General features: G+C 34.8%; 1 protein-coding gene and 1 long non-coding RNA gene across 2 annotated transcripts in view; one reads left to right on the plus strand and one right to left on the minus strand.

Annotated features, from left to right (window-relative positions):
• The window catches only part of LOC125228391 (troponin C-like), a 30176-nt gene that overhangs the window by 1970 nt on the left and 8715 nt on the right, over positions 1-19491 (minus strand). The window contains 4 exon segments of the mRNA XM_048132942.1: positions 13460-13591; positions 14664-14711; positions 14714-14782; positions 15633-15776. Coding sequence (XP_047988899.1) covers positions 13460-13591; positions 14664-14711; positions 14714-14782; positions 15633-15776 — 393 coding nt within the window.
• LOC125228392 lies at positions 5957-9286 on the plus strand. Its single transcript, XR_007177280.1, has 4 exons — positions 5957-7214; positions 7403-7523; positions 8083-8224; positions 8953-9286. It is a non-coding gene; the product is annotated as an uncharacterized LOC125228392 (long non-coding RNA).

The raw sequence follows: 19491 nt of genomic DNA on the forward strand, positions 1-19491 counted from the left end.
GCCGCTTTGAACAAGCATGGATTACTCCAAATGACACATATAATGTCCTCGCTCTAGGCTAACAGCTGGGCATTGAAGAACCAGGGAGGGAGAGATATTTTCATTTTTCTATGTTGGTAAAGAGAAAAATGCCAATTTAACCCTCTGTATTGGTAAAACTACGGACCTCCTTGCATCAATAGTTTAACAGCCGCTAGGTTAATCGATGCAAGGCTAAACAAACTGTCTGTCTGGGCAGCGATCTGGCTTTATAATTAAATATTCTTCACTTAATTTGAACTGATTAGGTATTATTTACTTTAACCATTAAATTTGATTATCACAATAACATTGAAACTGACAAGAAGAACCGAATCGTTAGCGGCTCACTTCACTCATATAAACTCCAACTCAATAGCACAAGACAATAAACCTGCACCACCGAATCGGAATCTACCATCCAAAATCAAGCTCTGAAAAGAACATATGTTCCCCACAAAACCAAACGATAGACGGCATGAATAAAGTAAACACTCACTAACTTCCAATACTTCTAGTAAAACATAACTTAAACTTAGCAGAAATCACTACCCATTAGTACCAGAGCTAAACAACTCTAAGCACTTATCCCAAATGCTGACTTTACGAGAACAAAACATAGATTTTATTCACAATAAAATCAAACACTTAGAAATTTGGGCAGAGGTTCCTCACTATTTAAAACAATTTACACTTTAAACCAGAGTCGACTGTCGGTCCACGATGCTTGAAAAATAATGAATCAAATAACGCTCCCGGAGCTATTTAAAGGCACGGATCTGGACACTTTTCTAGACATTTCTTCTAGGAAATTTTGTCCAGACATTTTATTTGGACATTTCTTCCTGGTAATGGACTCGCCTCGAAGACGCACCTGCAGGCGCTTTTGTTTGATGTATCGGCTCCAAAGAGAAAGATCATAAGTGCTTTGTTTACACCCATACGCTCTACGAATTAAAGTTCACGTTTTCTCAGCAAAAGATGCCTTCCCCTCACAGGTGTTTCCACACCTGACTTAGAGAGAGACAGATATATCATTGTTTATACCTAACTAAATTGCGCAATAGTTGAAATACACCGTGTACCACTTAACACCAAAAATATGAAAACCGCCTATTCAGAATCGAGAGTAGAATCGATTGAGCTATATCTTGATGGGAGTAATATTTCTATTCAAATCAACATGATTAATTATCTTTTTACAAGCCTATTCCACTGTACTTGCAACACAACAATGTACATATCGCATCGCTAGAGGTTGTTTACCTTTTTCAATATTTAGGGTTGTTAATACTGGCCGGTTACTTGGGCAACCATTCTTTCCAGCTACGAGCTTGATGTTGTTTGTCATTTTAATTTCAATGTTTATCATAAGTCACTACAAACTAAACTCGCATCTAATCACAACCTTTGTCACTCTTAATATTGGCTCAAACCCGCCTACTACAATTGCGAAATCCACCGTGACAAAACCTCAAAGTGCTTTACAATGATATCTTAGTTGTCTATTGATAATCCCTATGTCGCCGCAGTAACGCACATAAATAAATAGTTTTATAGTTTATGATGGTAATTAGCAATTATTTTACTAAGTGTAGTGTGAGGTTTTGAGTATTAGCAGATACACGTTGTATAAGGTGTTTTGTTGAACAAGCGCCATCTAGCGGAGTTGTTTTACAATCGCTCGCCCGTTCAATAACTTCGCTCGCTATTCGCTATTCATGTACGTCTCTCAGTAGTTCTTAATGTTTAGTATTTGCTGAAAGATGGCGCTAATTTCAATAGACGATAACACGCTGATTATTTTTGTGTAACCATTTAATTCATTCGAATTCTGACATACTTTTATATGAATAAATAGATACAAAGTTACATTTAATCATCAATTTAAACCATTTGTTACTTGTAATGTTTCTTATTTATAACTAGATGAAGTTGTTCAGTTACAGTTTCACCCCGATTCAGTTAATTTAATGGATCACAAGTGTTATCCATGAAATAAACTTAATCTATTCTATAATTCAGCTTCTTGTACACAAAGAACCAATACCATGAATGTAAATAAAAAGAAAAATATATACCTATCTCTAGTTTGGTCGAAAATGTCCCTCCCTTTCTAAACATGTAGTGTGTTTTCCAATACTACGCGACTGCCAATGACTCAGTTTTAAAATCAGTCTATCAGAATCTCGACAATGAACCCTGAGAACCATGATCCCAGCCACTTCTCTCTGCCAGAGATAACAGGTTGTGAATCTGTTAGGTCCTATTAACCCGTTTTTGCTAGCTCATCCCCTGGTCGCGGCGAATTTTCCTTCCATCCACACTGTTGGACCAGAATTATTACCCTCCTGCTAGTAATTTCAATGAGAATCACAAAAACTTCCCATGCAGATACGAAGAAACCTTTTGATCCTTCCTTGTAAGACCAAAGCCTTCAATTTCCACTGTCGAAACTCAAACCAATTTCTCTACTTAACCACCCTCAGTCACATGTCTTGGCGCATGTCTCATACTTGAATAGGATAAATCGACTTAAGGCTTGTTCGAGTGTGTTTTTTTTTTTTTTTATATATAAACAAACCTTAAATGACAAGCACGTACCTCAATATGGTACAATATCACTTTTGCCGAAGCTATAGAATTATTGGAACAAATGACAAAATTATTTGATGATACTAAACTTCACATCTTTGAACTCATAACAGATAAACAATTAGTAATAAGAGCCTCGTTCTCACCAGACGATTATGGCTCTTATATATGTCAGATGTCAAATGCATCCCATTCAAGATGAGGTGTGTGGATTTCGTTCGAGTTGTCATACCTTGTGAAGTAGTAACCACAAAATACTACCCTTTGAAATGGGTCGAATCCATTGGATTTTAACCTAACCAATAAGAATTTTATGGCTAATGTGTTCCCAGAATTCCCCCCGTTGTATTTTCCCCTGCAAATTCCGACCAACCTAGTTTTGACCACTTTCAAGCCCTGTCTGTCTCTATCAATCCACTCATACCATAAAAATAAATTGGAGACATCCTTCTTATCTAACATCCATCAAATCTAGCCATTCACAAACACTCATACACCTGTAAGCATTCATCATCTCTAACTTGTACACATACACACAATCAATCCTCCTCATTCACGCTTTCACGACTTCTAAAGACAGCCAGAACTTTTAAAAGTAATCAAAATAAATAATAAGATGGAAATAAATTACTACATAATATTTTTAAAAGTTTACCTATCCCATCCTACCCCATTCTACCCTGTCATAAAATAAGAAAATCTAACTTTATGAGATCCTCTATTCATTTCTTTTTTATAATTACTAAACGCAAATTATCCAATTACAAATTTCGAATTCCCCGCTGCTGTTATTTCATTAAAACGTTTAAGTACTTTGTGCAACGTGGGGCGAAATCAAATATCGCCAACTGGTTTAAGTCAAATCGCGACGTTCCGCCAGAGCAACTAAAATACTCCAGCCCGCAACGCTCTCACGGCCCGAGTTACACACATATATAGACACACAAACATATAAAAATAAATGTAAAAGATAGAAGTAAAATATGTCACCAAAAACTCTGTTAATCCCCAGGCAGGACGATTCCTCCACATCTTCCCCTATGCCCGTGCGCAACTGTACCTACATGTACTGTGGAAATATGATGAAAACTACATAGTTAATTTAATATGCAAAAAAAAGGTAATGAAAAAACTATGAAAAATGTAATCATTATCTTGCCAAGGTGAAAGTATAGTCCCAAAGAAAAAGTATGAAATATATGAAGGTCCAACTTGGTTAAATACAAAAACACTAATTGCAAAAATATCAAATAAATAAAAGTATTCCAATACACAAAGAGAATAACATAGTTCCCTACCTACTAATATCTAGACTGTTGTCTCTATTTCCCCCTTTTTTTTTCTATTTTCCCCTTTTTTTTTTAAGGCATACAAATGAATATCTAAACAGTAATTTAATGAAGGATACTTAATATTTATCATGATCTTGATTTTACGTATTCAACATAATGCCAAAGATAAGCAATAGCAACATGCCTAACTAAATTGTCTCTTATTCGTCAACAAATATCACAAGTCAATACTCGGTCAAATAATATTTAATACACCAAAAGACTGAATTAACATGCATACATACTTAATTATATTTTTTTTTCCAATAATGTGGAAAAGATTCGAAATACAACATGAAACTATAAACATGACATGAAACTTTAAGTAAAGATAAGCGGTATGATTCGAAATTTAAGATACGTGAAATATTCGCTCTAAATATATTGTGAAGAGGATAGGTTTGGGTCAACATACATACATGCAATCACACCCGCACGTCACAAAAGGGGTAGGCTGAGCACACGAAACCAGCCCAGTCCCAGTATCACTCCCAGCAAACAATGGACCGAATGAAAAAGAAACTAAAAATGGCAGAGATAGGTTATAAAAAACAACAGATTAATTACATATATATATTCATATCCCGTTGGTGGCAAATAGGCAAACGGTCCGCCCGAGGTCGTATGCGCGTTGCCCACCCGTTAGGATCAATATTATTCTATTATTTATTAGCATAGGAGAACAATACAACTACCTAACATAAGTACATAAGTACCTACTTATAAATTTCTTCAGATGATATCCATAGTCCAAGAAATTGTGTAGTCCTTTTCGAATGTATGTTGTGGATTTAAATGTTACAACAAGTATGTAAATCCAGTCATTTATCTTGAATAGGTACAGCTAGCAGCTAGAAGACCAGCCAAATTATTTTCTTCCCAATTTTTTTTTCTTACTTGGCAAGCAAGTCCTTATTGTTCAATGATGAGTTCTTGAGTAGATAGTTATGATGATGATGATGATTAGATCCTGTTAGTCCTCATTAGAGGCATACGGCTCTTAGAAAGAATTTCTAGTGCTCCTGGTTCCAGATAAGTAGGTATTTCAACTTTTTCCTATCTATTCTCTTCTCAGTCGATGTCATAACTCAGGAAAACATGAATCTCTTCTTGAAGACATGCTGCAAACTTGAACACAATTAAGATAACCGCAGAAGATCCAGTCATTTACTCTTGAACACAGCAAGCAACTTCAAACCAATCAATATTTTCTTCATCTCCAAAGTTGACTAGTCCTTATTTATCCAATCAATGGCAAGTTTTTGAGCAATACCTACTTCCAGTTTTCCAAAAATATCTCTCACTTGAATTGTAACTAATGAAATACCACATTAGTAACATTAACTACTCCCTAAAACTTGTTGTGAAAACCACCTTCCTTCAGTTTTTTAACATAATTTACAAAAAAAAATCACTATCTATTTTTTTTTTAAAACAATAAACAAATCAAAGTCGTAACTATAACAACAAAATATTATAGAATAGGATTTCAAAATAAAAATTACAAAAAGTGAAGCAAAAGTAAGATTCGAACACCCACCCTTGCATGAACTGTCCCATACATTAGTCCATCCCTATACTACCTGAGCTACGAACGAGTTATGAAAAGGATCGAATTTAGCAATCAAATAGAACTAACGGACGAAGGTATTTTAAACTCCCAATTATTTTATGTAATATTTAAGTTTACTTGAAACATTTTGTTTTACTTAATTCACGAACATGAAATAATATGTAATGAATACTCATATCACGATTTAAACTTTTCTAAGATACAAAATACATTCGAAATCTAAAATAATCAATATTGTTGAAATTTGAAGTGTTTTCAGCGCACTATTTCCGTAAAATTGTATGTAATAAGAAGGAATAATTTGTAATAAAATGTCATATACAATCAGTTTCTAAAAACCATACCAAATCAATCACTGTTTCGACTAAATACTAGGTAATATTTGTTTGTATTTGTACTCACTTGCTTTGTGCATTTTTCTTGCAGAATTTTAGACACTGAACACCACTTTTGACCATTGCACTTCACTGATGCTAAATAATAATTATTTTAAATACTTCCTTCTAACACACAATCTGCATTTTTATTTAGAACAATCGTCAAACACAAGTTTTGGTTGTAAACGGGTCGTCACTTTACACTTTTTACACACACTTTTGCCTCTCGCGACAGGGAAATAACGCTACCAACCATTTGTACAGATAAAATAAACACATATTCACTGAATTTGAACTAAATTACATTACTTTCTTTCACAAAACCGTAATTTATCCAAACTAACCTCAAATTAGCCGGCTTTTGTTTGTTTTGAAAACGTCAAACTACACGAACTTATCGACATTTTTCGTGAATACTAACGTCATCCATATTTTACGATCAAAAAAGTCGAAGTAAAGAATCGTTGTTGCACGCCATCTATGTCAGAAACTCGTAGTTAAAAGGTAGTTTCGATTGCGGAAGTTAAAGATTTCAATCGAAAAAGGTAAAATAAGCAAATACTTCTCGAAATTAGGTACTTCTCGTTACGGTATGTCGATTTTAATAAGATTATGACAAAATATGATTTCTAATTTCTACAATGAATAAATATTTAATTTTTCGCCAGATTAATGGGACACAATTTGACTTATGGCAATATCAGATCGGTACTAACTTCCGTTGACTTAAATGTGTCTTAATAATATTTTCTTGGCACGACATTGCTTTTGTTCTTCTTTAAACTCGTCATTAATCGCGTGATCTTCAATTAGAATTACTTAAATAACCGCGTCATTTTTAAATCTGCTTAAACAAATGACAAATCGAAACAGCGCCGACGCCAATCTTCCGCCATTCATACAGCGTATACGCCATTTTGTCATTTTTGCAAGAAAATGCAAGAGTAGACGAAATAAGAAAATGCAAAGAAATCATTGCCCTAGATACTCGTTGCTCTCAAATGATGCTGACGACAAAGTGATTCTGTTTTATCAAACTGAAAATCCGAATTATAATGTAAATTGTGATCTTCGAAATTGAGGTTATGAAATTGACATAACTCTATTTATAAACAATATGAACGACCGCGTTGGAGGATATGAATGCATTGGAACCTTGACATGTGTTTTACTGTGTTTCTCATCACGATAATAGAAAATCTAGTGCTCAAATTCACAATCTAATGAACATACAGCCATACAAAAGATGTCTTAAAGAGGTATGCCTCCACTGACAAAGTGAATTAAGTTGCCTACTCGAAAAGCAACTTTGCAAGGAAGGTAAGATCCCAGACCTACTTGGAACTTATAGTAACAGACTATTATTTGCACTACTTTCCCCTAAGACCGATTATCTATAAAACCTGTTACTTAAACTTACTCTTTATGCTTCTAAAATAATGGATACTAAGTGAACCTACTTTGCTCTGTTTCAATGAATGATATTTACAAGTTTGTTTGTTTTTCAGCAAGTTTACTACCCACTGAAATGTTCCCTTGGTACTTGATGGAATTATGTAATGAAACTGTCAACCATTACAATGTGATAAAGATATTCCTGATGGCGATGAATGATGACTAACTTTCAAAGTAAGTACCTACTTTTATACTAAACTTATGCTTAGACCTGACCTTAATATATCACTAATCCTTATTTTAACTGTGTATATCTATATAAGTTTTTTACTCATGTTTGCCGCTCAAGACAGACGGATATCTTCCTAAGAGTAATATTTTCAGCATTAAATATCATATTCTAATCCTGTCAGCTAACATTATTCTACTCTAAACCAGTTAAACTAAATCTAGATAACTTATTTATGACCTAATTAAACACCGAGGTATATTTTAGAAATCAAAGTTACTCAGACAGACTCGGTGAAAAGTTTGGTACATATGGCTTACTCGTATTCCATGAAATTTAATACTTCCTGTGTATTTCTATAAATGTATAGTTGAAATAGTGTTGAAAATGGTGCTAAGATATTCCTTTGAGTGGATACCCAAAACCCAAGTCAAGATGTCATATTGACTGATCATCAATTGTTCCTCGAAAACTGCATACTAAAAAATTGAAATTCTTAAAAATCTATAACTACCTAGCCTATTCTTTCTATAATCTAATATTCTGCTTTGTTTTGCTTTACAGACTACAAGATGAACCCCTTCCACTTCTAGAATGTGAAGAATGCTGCCATATTACCGGCCCATATGATCATCATGACAACTGTCTACCGTTGTCTACCCCGATACAAGGAAAATTACAAATGTGTTGCTAAGCTTAATATTAGGTACCTACATACTTCCTTAGACTAAAACTACTCTTACTTTAGCTTATTCTAGCCGTAGATAGGTACAAGTATAGCCTATTGTTGGAAAAATTACACAAAAGTTGTATGAAAAAGCCCTAAGTCACAGTATGGCTTACTGTACATGTGTGTATGTACACATCCTATCTTTCTTGCTTGGGCAAAGGTAGAAATGAAGTATCATTGTGAATACTACTTAATAACTGGAACAGGACTAGTTGAAATTATGAAATATTGACGCTCCTGTAGTAAATTTCCAAAATAATCTGTGTAATGATTATGGAAATGTTCACCCCCATTAAATTGTTTCCTAGCTATGATAAATAAGACATTAAGTATTTAAATATGAAATATAATGCCCCTAGGACATTACAGCTGTCAATAGGGTAGACTTTCACCCCCATGTCTTTAGACCACTAGACATATCTTGTTTACCGCTGATCTACTTGTAACCATTTCCTACTTTGGCAAATTGTACTAATGTTTTGAAATGCCTCACCCCCTGCTATTTAAAATAAGGAACTCATGTATGTACATGACTGATTTTTAGGTATATGGCATCCTACAGATATTGCTAACCTATAATTGTACTATTGTAAATATTCTGTGCCTATACCTACTTATATCTATGCCTACTTAGATAAAACCACTTAAATTGAAATGTAAAAGGTACCTACAACCAACTAATGCATATTTATCTCTATTTTCAGATGACTAGAAGCAGTTAGTAGAATAAAGAATGGTTCCTGAGTTTTACAATGGCCGACTAACTTTTGATGACTGATGAAGATGACTATGCCAGCAAAAGACAGACAACAGATGTACTTCGAATAGCAATATGACTAAAGCACTACCTTACATTATTAAGACTAGAATATTGAATATATAATAAAAGTTTAAGTTGTAAAATAATAATGTGGATTTCATATATAATTATGTTTATTTTTAATTAAAGGTATGCAAGTGTTTGCTTTTCAATCAACCCTCAACTGCATGAATTAGATGATATTTGTCAGAGTTTGCACTTCAAGGCATGTCAATATTTTGTGATTGACTATCTGACAAGTATTTAATAAAGAATTTGAGTCCAATAGTCAAAGTCACTCGCACTCCGCTTCACGATCAACAAAATGTGAGTGTCCTCAGAAAAGCGTCCCACCTAACGACAACGTGCGACGCCCCACCAAACACACTCACATTATAACTAAAAAAGCTACTGTTTAGTATTGTAATATATGTGAAATATATCTCAATGTTATGTAATTAAAAGAAACCCTATGGTAATACCTCACATCCTGGTTACGGCCTATCCAAAATTGTACCGAACTTCCGCACCCACTCACTTATTTACTTACTTACTTGACTAAACATTCTTACAACTAACCATCCTTTAAAAATACCCCGTAGATTTGGCCTTGTGATCGTCTAATGGTAGTAGAAGGACCCCTCGATATGAACCATAGCAACCCAAACTCTTTAATGCGAAGTAGATACGACTATTGGACTCATATGATTAATTATAACTTAACCCACTAATTAAAACTCAGCATAATTTTGTGAAAATTACGTTAACTTGGACGAATAGGCAAAAGACGTGGAGATTATGTTAACGCTAAATAACGCCTGTGAAAGATGTGCGAGCAAAGTAACATACGAACTTGAACAGGAAAAAACCTATAGGCGCCAGACATTTTATTCATAATTTCGTTTATAAATGGTAAATAATATAAAAAATATTTTAGTAATCATCCACTACGCCCTATTAGTAGTTTCAATTGGGCTCGAAGCTTGCGTTGTGGTTTGAAACTCCTCATCTCAACCAAACTGCTCTGTTGAGAATCCTATGCCAAACCAGAAGGGCTATCTATCTATGAACTAACCCCCCTTTTATTTTGTTTCATTTTCCCTAGCTAAACCCCCCTTTTCCCCAATACTGCTAATAGACCATAACTTCTCGACCCTTTCACTGTTTCAACGATACATCGAGTAAGAAGCTTCCAATTGAAAACCCAAGAAAAGTAAGCTTAATCACTCCTCGGAGTTTTCGGCTTCCCATCAGTGGACGGCGCCCGCATGCCACTGGTCCCTAAACAAACCCCAGCTAACACTCAATGATCGCTGTCACATGAAGAATCAGAAATTGCTACCACAATTACAAATTACACTTAGATGAATTAACCAGTAATAACTCAAAGCTTTTTCACACTTCGATAATAAATATGATATTGAAGTTTCATTATACCAAGAATAAACACACGATATTATTTATAAAATACCTTCTAACACCCAGTAATTTTGTTCACAGTAATTTTAGATCTTGAATTTAATTTACTTTTACATAATTTATTTTTAGTTATTAGATAAGATAGGTTTTTATACAGAACTTTATTTATTTCCCTACCTATCGATGTGTGTGATTCTACCCTACTAGATAGAAAGTTCCCTACTCTAAAACGATAAAAACTCTGTTCGTACTCACCATGGAACCAGAGTTTTAGGATATACGCGGTGTATACCTAAACTGACTACGCTAGAGTTCAGCAGACTAGACTGAAGAAAGCAAACCCTATAAGTCTGTGTATTTATCCCCCCCCGATGCAGGCGTCCGTGGACAGGGAGGCAATCGGGTAGGATAGTTCCCTATTGTGTATATGATATATACTTATGACAATAAATATACAAGGCCTTCAAATACTGCCGCTTTGAACAAGCATGGATTACTCCAAATGACACATATAATGTCCTCGCTCTAGGCTAACAGCTGGGCATTGAAGAACCAGGGAGGGAGAGATATTTTCATTTTTCTATGTTGGTAAAGAGAAAAATGCCAATTTAACCCTCTGTATTGGTAAAACTACGGACCTCCTTGCATCAATAGTTTAACAGCCGCTAGGTTAATCGATGCAAGGCTAAACAAACTGTCTGTCTGGGCAGCGATCTGGCTTTATAATTAAATATTCTTCACTTAATTTGAACTGATTAGGTATTATTTACTTTAACCATTAAATTTGATTATCACAATAACATTGAAACTGACAAGAAGAACCGAATCGTTAGCGGCTCACTTCACTCATATAAACTCCAACTCAATAGCACAAGACAATAAACCTGCACCACCGAATCGGAATCTACCATCCAAAATCAAGCTCTGAAAAGAACATATGTTCCCCACAAAACCAAACGATAGACGGCATGAATAAAGTAAACACTCACTAACTTCCAATACTTCTAGTAAAACATAACTTAAACTTAGCAGAAATCACTACCCATTAGTACCAGAGCTAAACAACTCTAAGCACTTATCCCAAATGCTGACTTTACGAGAACAAAACATAGATTTTATTCACAATAAAATCAAACACTTAGAAATTTGGGCAGAGGTTCCTCACTATTTAAAACAATTTACACTTTAAACCAGAGTCGACTGTCGGTCCACGATGCTTGAAAAATAATGAATCAAATAACGCTCCCGGAGCTATTTAAAGGCACGGATCTGGACACTTTTCTAGACATTTCTTCTAGGAAATTTTGTCCAGACATTTTATTTGGACATTTCTTCCTGGTAATGGACTCGCCTCGAAGACGCACCTGCAGGCGCTTTTGTTTGATGTATCGGCTCCAAAGAGAAAGATCATAAGTGCTTTGTTTACACCCATACGCTCTACGAATTAAAGTTCACGTTTTCTCAGCAAAAGATGCCTTCCCCTCACAGGTGTTTCCACACCTGACTTAGAGAGAGACAGATATATCATTGTTTATACCTAACTAAATTGCGCAATAGTTGAAATACACCGTGTACCACTTAACACCAAAAATATGAAAACCGCCTATTCAGAATCGAGAGTAGAATCGATTGAGCTATATCTTGATGGGAGTAATATTTCTATTCAAATCAACATGATTAATTATCTTTTTACAAGCCTATTCCACTGTACTTGCAACACAACAATGTACATATCGCATCGCTAGAGGTTGTTTACCTTTTTCAATATTTAGGGTTGTTAATACTGGCCGGTTACTTGGGCAACCATTCTTTCCAGCTACGAGCTTGATGTTGTTTGTCATTTTAATTTTAATGTTTATTATAAGTCACTACAAACTAAACTCGCATCTAATCACAACCTTTGTCACTCTTAATATTGGCTCAAACCCGCCTACTACAATTGCGAAATCCACCGTGACAAAACCTCAAAGTGCTTTACAATGATATCTTAGTTGTCTATTGATAATCCCTATGTCGCCGCAGTAACGCACATAAATAAATAGTTTTATAGTTTATGATGGTAATTAGCAATTATTTTACTAAGTGTAGTGTGAGGTTTTGAGTATTAGCAGATACACGTTGTATAAGGTGTTTTGTTGAACAAGCGCCATCTAGCGGAGTTGTTTTACAATCGCTCGCCCGTTCAATAACTTCGCTCGCTATTCGCTATTCATGTACGTCTCTCAGTAGTTCTTAATGTTTAGTATTTGCTGAAAGATGGCGCTAATTTCAATAGACGATAACACGCTGATTATTTTTGTGTAACCATTTAATTCATTCGAATTCTGACATACTTTTATATGAATAAATAGATACAAAGTTACATTTAATCATCAATTTAAACCATTTGTTACTTGTAATGTTTCTTATTTATAACTAGATGAAGTTGTTCAGTTACACCAGGCAGGCAATTATGGTCGCGCGATAAATGATAAAACATCTGGCCGTCCCTATCACACTTACTAGTAGTGCGATAGGGACGGCCTGATATTTTATCGTCTATCGCGCGACCATGCTACCCGTGCAGGGCTCATCATCAGAAATTGTCATAGTCACAGTGACAGTCACATTTCAAATTACGCCTTCACATAGAATTGGGCATTTTCGCGAAAAAAGATTCAAAACCTTTTTTTTTCAAAATAGGTAAATTGAATGTTTTTCCTTACGATCCTACTAGGTAAAAAAAGCGTCCCTAATTTAACTTTTCCACTTTGTTACCATTTTTGAAACACTTTGTACAGCGGTTACAAAGTGGAAAGTATGTAAAATATTTAATAGAAAATTTTGGGACCATTTTTTGTCTCCTGTATTTTGCCCTGGATCGAAAGGGCTCGTGATTCTGAGTAGGAAAAACATAAAATTTACCTACCTTAGAAAAAATATTTTTGGTGATTGTTCTCGCGAAAATGCCCAATTATGTAGTGACTCTTGTGATTGTATTAAGTGGAACTTACCATCGAAGTCGACGGTGCCGCTGCCGTCAGTGTCGATCTCCTGGATGAGCCCCTCGAGCTCCTCTTCCGACAGGGCATCGTCCAGCTCACGGAGGATTTCTTTCAGGCTCGACGTGGGAATGTAACCGTTGCCTGCAAACAGATAAGTTATACTTTAATTAATTTATCTAGGTAATCTTGTTGGTTCTCAACAAAGGCAACAACATAATAATAACTAGGCTTAGGACTTTTTATGGCATACCGTGGTTCTAAAATCCGTGGCCATATGAAAAATTTTCAAAGTCAAAGTCCAACAGTATGATGTCACATTAAATATTAATATTTATACACACTGTCACATCGTCACTGAGTTCATTTTAATCAAACGTAGTTGATTTTATCTTAATAGTAATTTTTGGGTATTATTATATAGGATTATGATAAAATTTACTAATAAATAACATTATTAGTTAATATTAACTACGTTCGATTAAAATTAACTAGGTAACGTTGTGTCAGTATGTATAAATATTTATATTTAATAAGACATCATACTGTTGGACTTTGACTTTGACTTCGAAAATTTTTCATATGTCGACTCCACGGATTTTAGAATCATGGTATGCCATAAAAAGTCCTAAGCCTATAATAACTTTAGCCGCCACATTTTTGCCGAACTTAGTTTTTAGGGCGTTTAATGTTCAAGGAAATCGTCACTACTTTAAAAAAATCTCGTATCTCACGCTGTTCCTCAAAGTTAAAACGCAGTAAGTCTATATGCATTCCATACATACTTACTACAATTTTCTTTTCATTGACAGATGAAGATACAAATTTTTTAAAATGTAGTGACGAAATATCTACGGCGTTTGATGTTCAAAGTAATATCACTAACAAGGGAATAGGGGTATTTATATAACTATAGCTCCTCTCTACATAAAATCTATGCATTAAATTGTCTACAAAAATAAAAACATTTACATAGGCGTCCCCACAATTCAAAAAATCTTAGCTGAAATTGGCGTACCCTAAGAAACTCTACAATAAGGTGTTTATCTAGCAAATTTCTGGCTTATCATATAGCATATATTATGTAGCATAATTATATTAAAGGATGTCTAACAAAATGCATGTGTCTCCTTGGAAGTTTTTGTGATATATAAGGCAAAAGAGCAGCCACCTCGCCTGATATTTAGTGATAAATTCCTAGGAGAAAGCAACCTACCTTCCTTGTCGTACAATCTGAACGCCTCTCTCAGCTCTTTCTGCATGCTTCAGCGTCCTCTTCTACGATGAACTTGGCGGCTAAGGTTACGAATTCACCGAACTCCAGGCGACCAGACTCTGGAATAAACAGATGATATTTGTGATGTATTTGTAACTTGTATCAATTCAATCTGTAAAAGACAAGTGCTAATGGGTCAAATACTGTAGGTACTTAAGCATACCTAATTACCTATACGACCTATAGGTACGTACTTCTTGGCATTATGAGAAAAGTAGTGTTTTGTTTCTACGTTAACCTGTATAACTAAGTATAAATAAGGTCAAATGGGGGTCATGTCTAAGTAAGTACGTAGTGCTACTCAGTTTAAATCTATGTACCTACATATAAATATCATCTTATTAATACATTTTCTCATTCTAATACAGTCCAGTATAAAATGAAAAAAGAGAGAAAGAAATAAAAATCTAGCAAGGCACAATCTATTTTGGTAACTTCACAAACGAAATGTAGACAAGCAAGATAAAGTGGGCAGGCACTGAAATAACCTCTCCGGAGTTTTGATATTCACGCGTCGTCACGTAATTTGCGATACAGTCCACTTTCGATTTCAGTTAAAAGTTTACACTTGTAAAACTCATAGTTTTCAAATATTATATTATGTGGTGAAATGTGATACATCCAATATTATATTATCGAAATCATTAGTGTTTTGGAAGACTATCTTGATATTCCGTTAAAATATACACATAAGTAGTAATTAGATATGTATGTAAGAGATTTTAGGGAAAGTCTTTCTCTTGTTTAATAACAAAATAAATAGTAAGAAATCTAAAATTATTTAGGTAAGTATTTACTGAGCAAGTAAATCTGGACAGTAAAAATAGTTTAGTACTCATCTACTCCACATAACTATCTTCACGTGGAAAAATAACTTGAACAAGTTTTTTTAACACGGTAGGTACTTACTGTCAGCGTCGACCTCTTCAATGAGCTCTTCAAGGATGGATTTGTTGAAGGGCTGACCCATCATCCGGAGGATGTCGGCGACGAAGTCGCAGGGAATGCTGCCCGAGCGGTTGTGGTCGAAGCCATCGAAGGCCTTGCGAAGGACTGGAATTAATAACACCAACTTTTAATCTAGGAACTTGTTACGTAACTATACCCCTAAACGTTTTAGCGCTTTTCTGGGTGCGTACCTTCGATATTTAAATTATGATGGGCCATATTAAACAAGTACTAAATTTTATACCACTTTTCAAATAATTTCAGTCCCTAAGTTTCACAAAATGCAATCTGGAGAGATGCAGTTGTCGATGTTGCACTGGCAATAAAAAGAGCCAAACTGATCGTTCGGCGGGGTGCGTTAGGATTAGGACACCAGTTCAATGCTCTGAGATGCACCTAGTGCGAATAAGTTGTGCAACGCAGCTATTTCTGTGCAGCAACGTGGTGCATCGCCGGCGCGGCCGTATAGCCCGTATGTAGGCCGACAATAAATAACAAACAAACCAGAACGTCCACATGTACCCTAATAACATTTTTAGTAGATCATGAAAAATGTACCCCCCCCCCCCCCTTAACGTCAAAACATCACACTGTAAATTTTTAATGTTCTAATCATGCATCCAATATTACGATGGCGATTAAGCGTCCGGTAGATTATTTTATGAAGTAATAAAATTTCTTCATAGTTTTCTGGAATTTGCTGTATTTTTATGCGTGCGTCATATTTTAGAAAAACATCAAGTCCAGAAAACTGAAATAACTTTCGCAGTTTTAATGATGAGCTTGATAGATAAACGGACGGCAGTCATTAGTTCTCGAGGTGTCTACTTATAAATCGACGGTGAAGTAACAAGAATTCCTAAGTACATGTCGACTACAGAGATATGTATCCACTTTTTCACCTTATTGCATTGTAATAAGGTGAAAAAGTTATACATATCTCTGTAATCGACCTGTACTTAGGAGTTCTTGTTACTTCACCGTCGAAATGATATATATTGGAGATAAATGTCTTAAATAAAACAAAATTATAAAATGTATAATACACATTATGAATTATGGTTAGATCATAAGGGGTGTGTCGAGTTGTGGCTATTATAATTAATTATAATCTGACAAAAACTTAGTAAAGACATAATTAGCAACCATAATTAAAGCATAGAGTAATAAAAATACAAAGAGTCGGTAAGGACCCAACTATAGTTATTTGTTTTACAAGGTGGCAAAGTTGTTGTTTAACAGCACGTGCGAAAGATTCAAATATTGAACCACGAACCACGAGCGTAGCAAGTGGCTCGAAAAGTGGAATCTTGAGCGTTGCGATGGTTTCAAGGCACGAAGGTTAAACAAACTTTGCCCCGAGTGAAACAGATGCTGTTAGCTGTTGACGTTAAATTATGGTCGTAGTATTTTAATGTATAATTTATAAACTCTGGAAATATTGTCTTATTTTAAATTGTGTACTTTTTTTGCAACTTTTTATCCTGTTTGTGATGTGTGTGTGCTTTCCGTGTTTTCACTCGCAATGGCCCCGACGGAAGATCAGCGTTGGCCCTCCCAGGCTAACACCATGCTGAGTCGGGACCATTTCGTGGCAATTATTATGTATGTACCTATATTTTTGTGTTGTGTAAATAATTTCTGTTTTCACTTGTCACGAATAAATGATTTCTATTCTATTCTAAACACAAAATTTTTCACCACACCATCACGAACAAAATACTGACTATAATAGTTATTTGTTATACAAGGGGGCAAAGTTGTATTTTAACGCCGAGTGTGGAATTGAAAAACGAGCAAGTGAAAGGATTCTAATAGTTGAACCACGAGCGAAGCGAGTGATTCAAGAATAGAATCCTGAACTTGCGAGTTTTTTAACACACGAGAAGTAAAATACATTTGCACCCGAGTGTAACACAAAACTTTTCCCCTCACTATAGCGAGGAAACTACAACGCACAAAATGCATTTATCACTGCTTGCAGTAGTTCCACAGGTGGTAAGTCATCTTTATTACTAGATTCACCAACTTTTATCAATTTTAAAGCAGTCATTTTGACTTTATTCAAGGTCAAATTACTTTACCCACTAGTCGATAAAATGCGTTTTTACCCGCTGGTATTAAAGGACAAAACACGTGTTTCCGAGCTAGTGAGGGGAAAAACATATAACTAAATCAATTTTATCAATTAATTCAATATTTTTGATACATAATCATAATTTATAGGTAAATTCTACCTGCCAGCTCACTGTCAAGTTAAAATTTGTATGAAATTACTTTACACTCTCGTGCATACAATGCAATTTTGCTATCTGTTTTCGAATAGCAAAGTAAGCCTTTACCAGTTGGTGTGGTGAAAAACAATTTATATCTACTGTATATTGATATATACCTATAACCGATGTTCATCATTCTCAAACCCTAAACTAGATTATATTATACAGAGTAGGTAGGTGCTGCGATTACCTCGATGATTTTTGCAATGAATCTTAAGCTGTTACCGCCGATCTCATTTTTATCATAATTTACCGCGACGCATGATGTGTTACAAAAATAAATGTAGAATCTGCGTCAGGAACATCTGCATTGATGTAACACTAAACCTTGCCGGGGGCATATAATGGCACTTTTAACAGTTTCCGCCTCTGCTCCACCTAATTACTGACGCAAGCCCGTGCTCAATTTGTCGACAGCAGTAATCGGAGTCAAGGCCGTAAAGCGCTTTGAATCTGATAAGCAACTTGAAATAATTTTATTCATCAGCAAAGCGGCGCGGAACAAATGTCGCCCCTTCAGCACCGCGCAGCTGTCCCACAATATTTTGGCAACAAAAAAGTTTACAAAACACAACTTTTATTTCTGCCAGCATGTTAATTTTAATCGTCACGACGTCTTGGCAGTTGTCTCAAAGACCCACCCAGTTTTATTGCTATTTTTCCTAGATTTTAGCTGTTTATTAATTACCCACGCGCGACACGCACGAATGTGAAAACTTCTGTTTCGAAATGAGTCCGGGCGCTTACACTATTGTGTCTTTTTTTAATTAATCTGTTGGCAAGAAAGTTTCCTGATAATAAATCTTTCCCATTTCTTTTATCTATTTGACATCATTTAAATTTTAGTGTCAAAGCCAGTTCATAAACAATAATATGGACTCATTACAGTTAATTTGTGAATATTTGTAATTATTGTAATTAATTAGAATATAAACGCAACTTTGTTTTTCTTGGCTCGTATTTGCCTGTTAAGTTGTCAGAAGTTTATTATTAATGGTCTTGTACACTAACTTGTAAACTTGTACACTAGTTATTGTGAGAACTTTTAGATTTACAACCGAGATCTAATGGTTGAGTTACATCTATACTGACCGCGTACCATATAAATATTTTAAGTTTTGCCTAAAAAACTAGGGAACAAATCAAATAATTTTATTGAATATTTTTCGATTTGTTCTGGTCGATTTTTTGATTTGTGTTGATTTGTTTGTTTGTTATTTTTTTCACAAATCACTAACGTAAAATGTATACCGAACCCATATTAAACAACATTATTATTGTTATTTTATTATTGTTGTAGCATAAACACTTTGTTATTACGTGATATTCAAAATTTTGACATTCAATTTTATGTATAATTTTAATGCTTTACAATAAAAAGAAAGAAAGAAAAACTAAGTACAATTGTGTATGTCCAATCTATAATTTATAAATGAGATATCTATTTAAATTTATAATTTTGCGTAAAAGTTTAATATTTATTAAATCTACATATCTATCCAAAAGTAATATTTCTGATTGTTTGTTTACAAGAGCAAATATAT

This window comes from Leguminivora glycinivorella, chromosome 7 (genome assembly GCF_023078275.1).
Source record: "Leguminivora glycinivorella isolate SPB_JAAS2020 chromosome 7, LegGlyc_1.1, whole genome shotgun sequence".
NCBI lineage: Eukaryota > Metazoa > Arthropoda > Insecta > Lepidoptera > Tortricidae > Leguminivora > Leguminivora glycinivorella.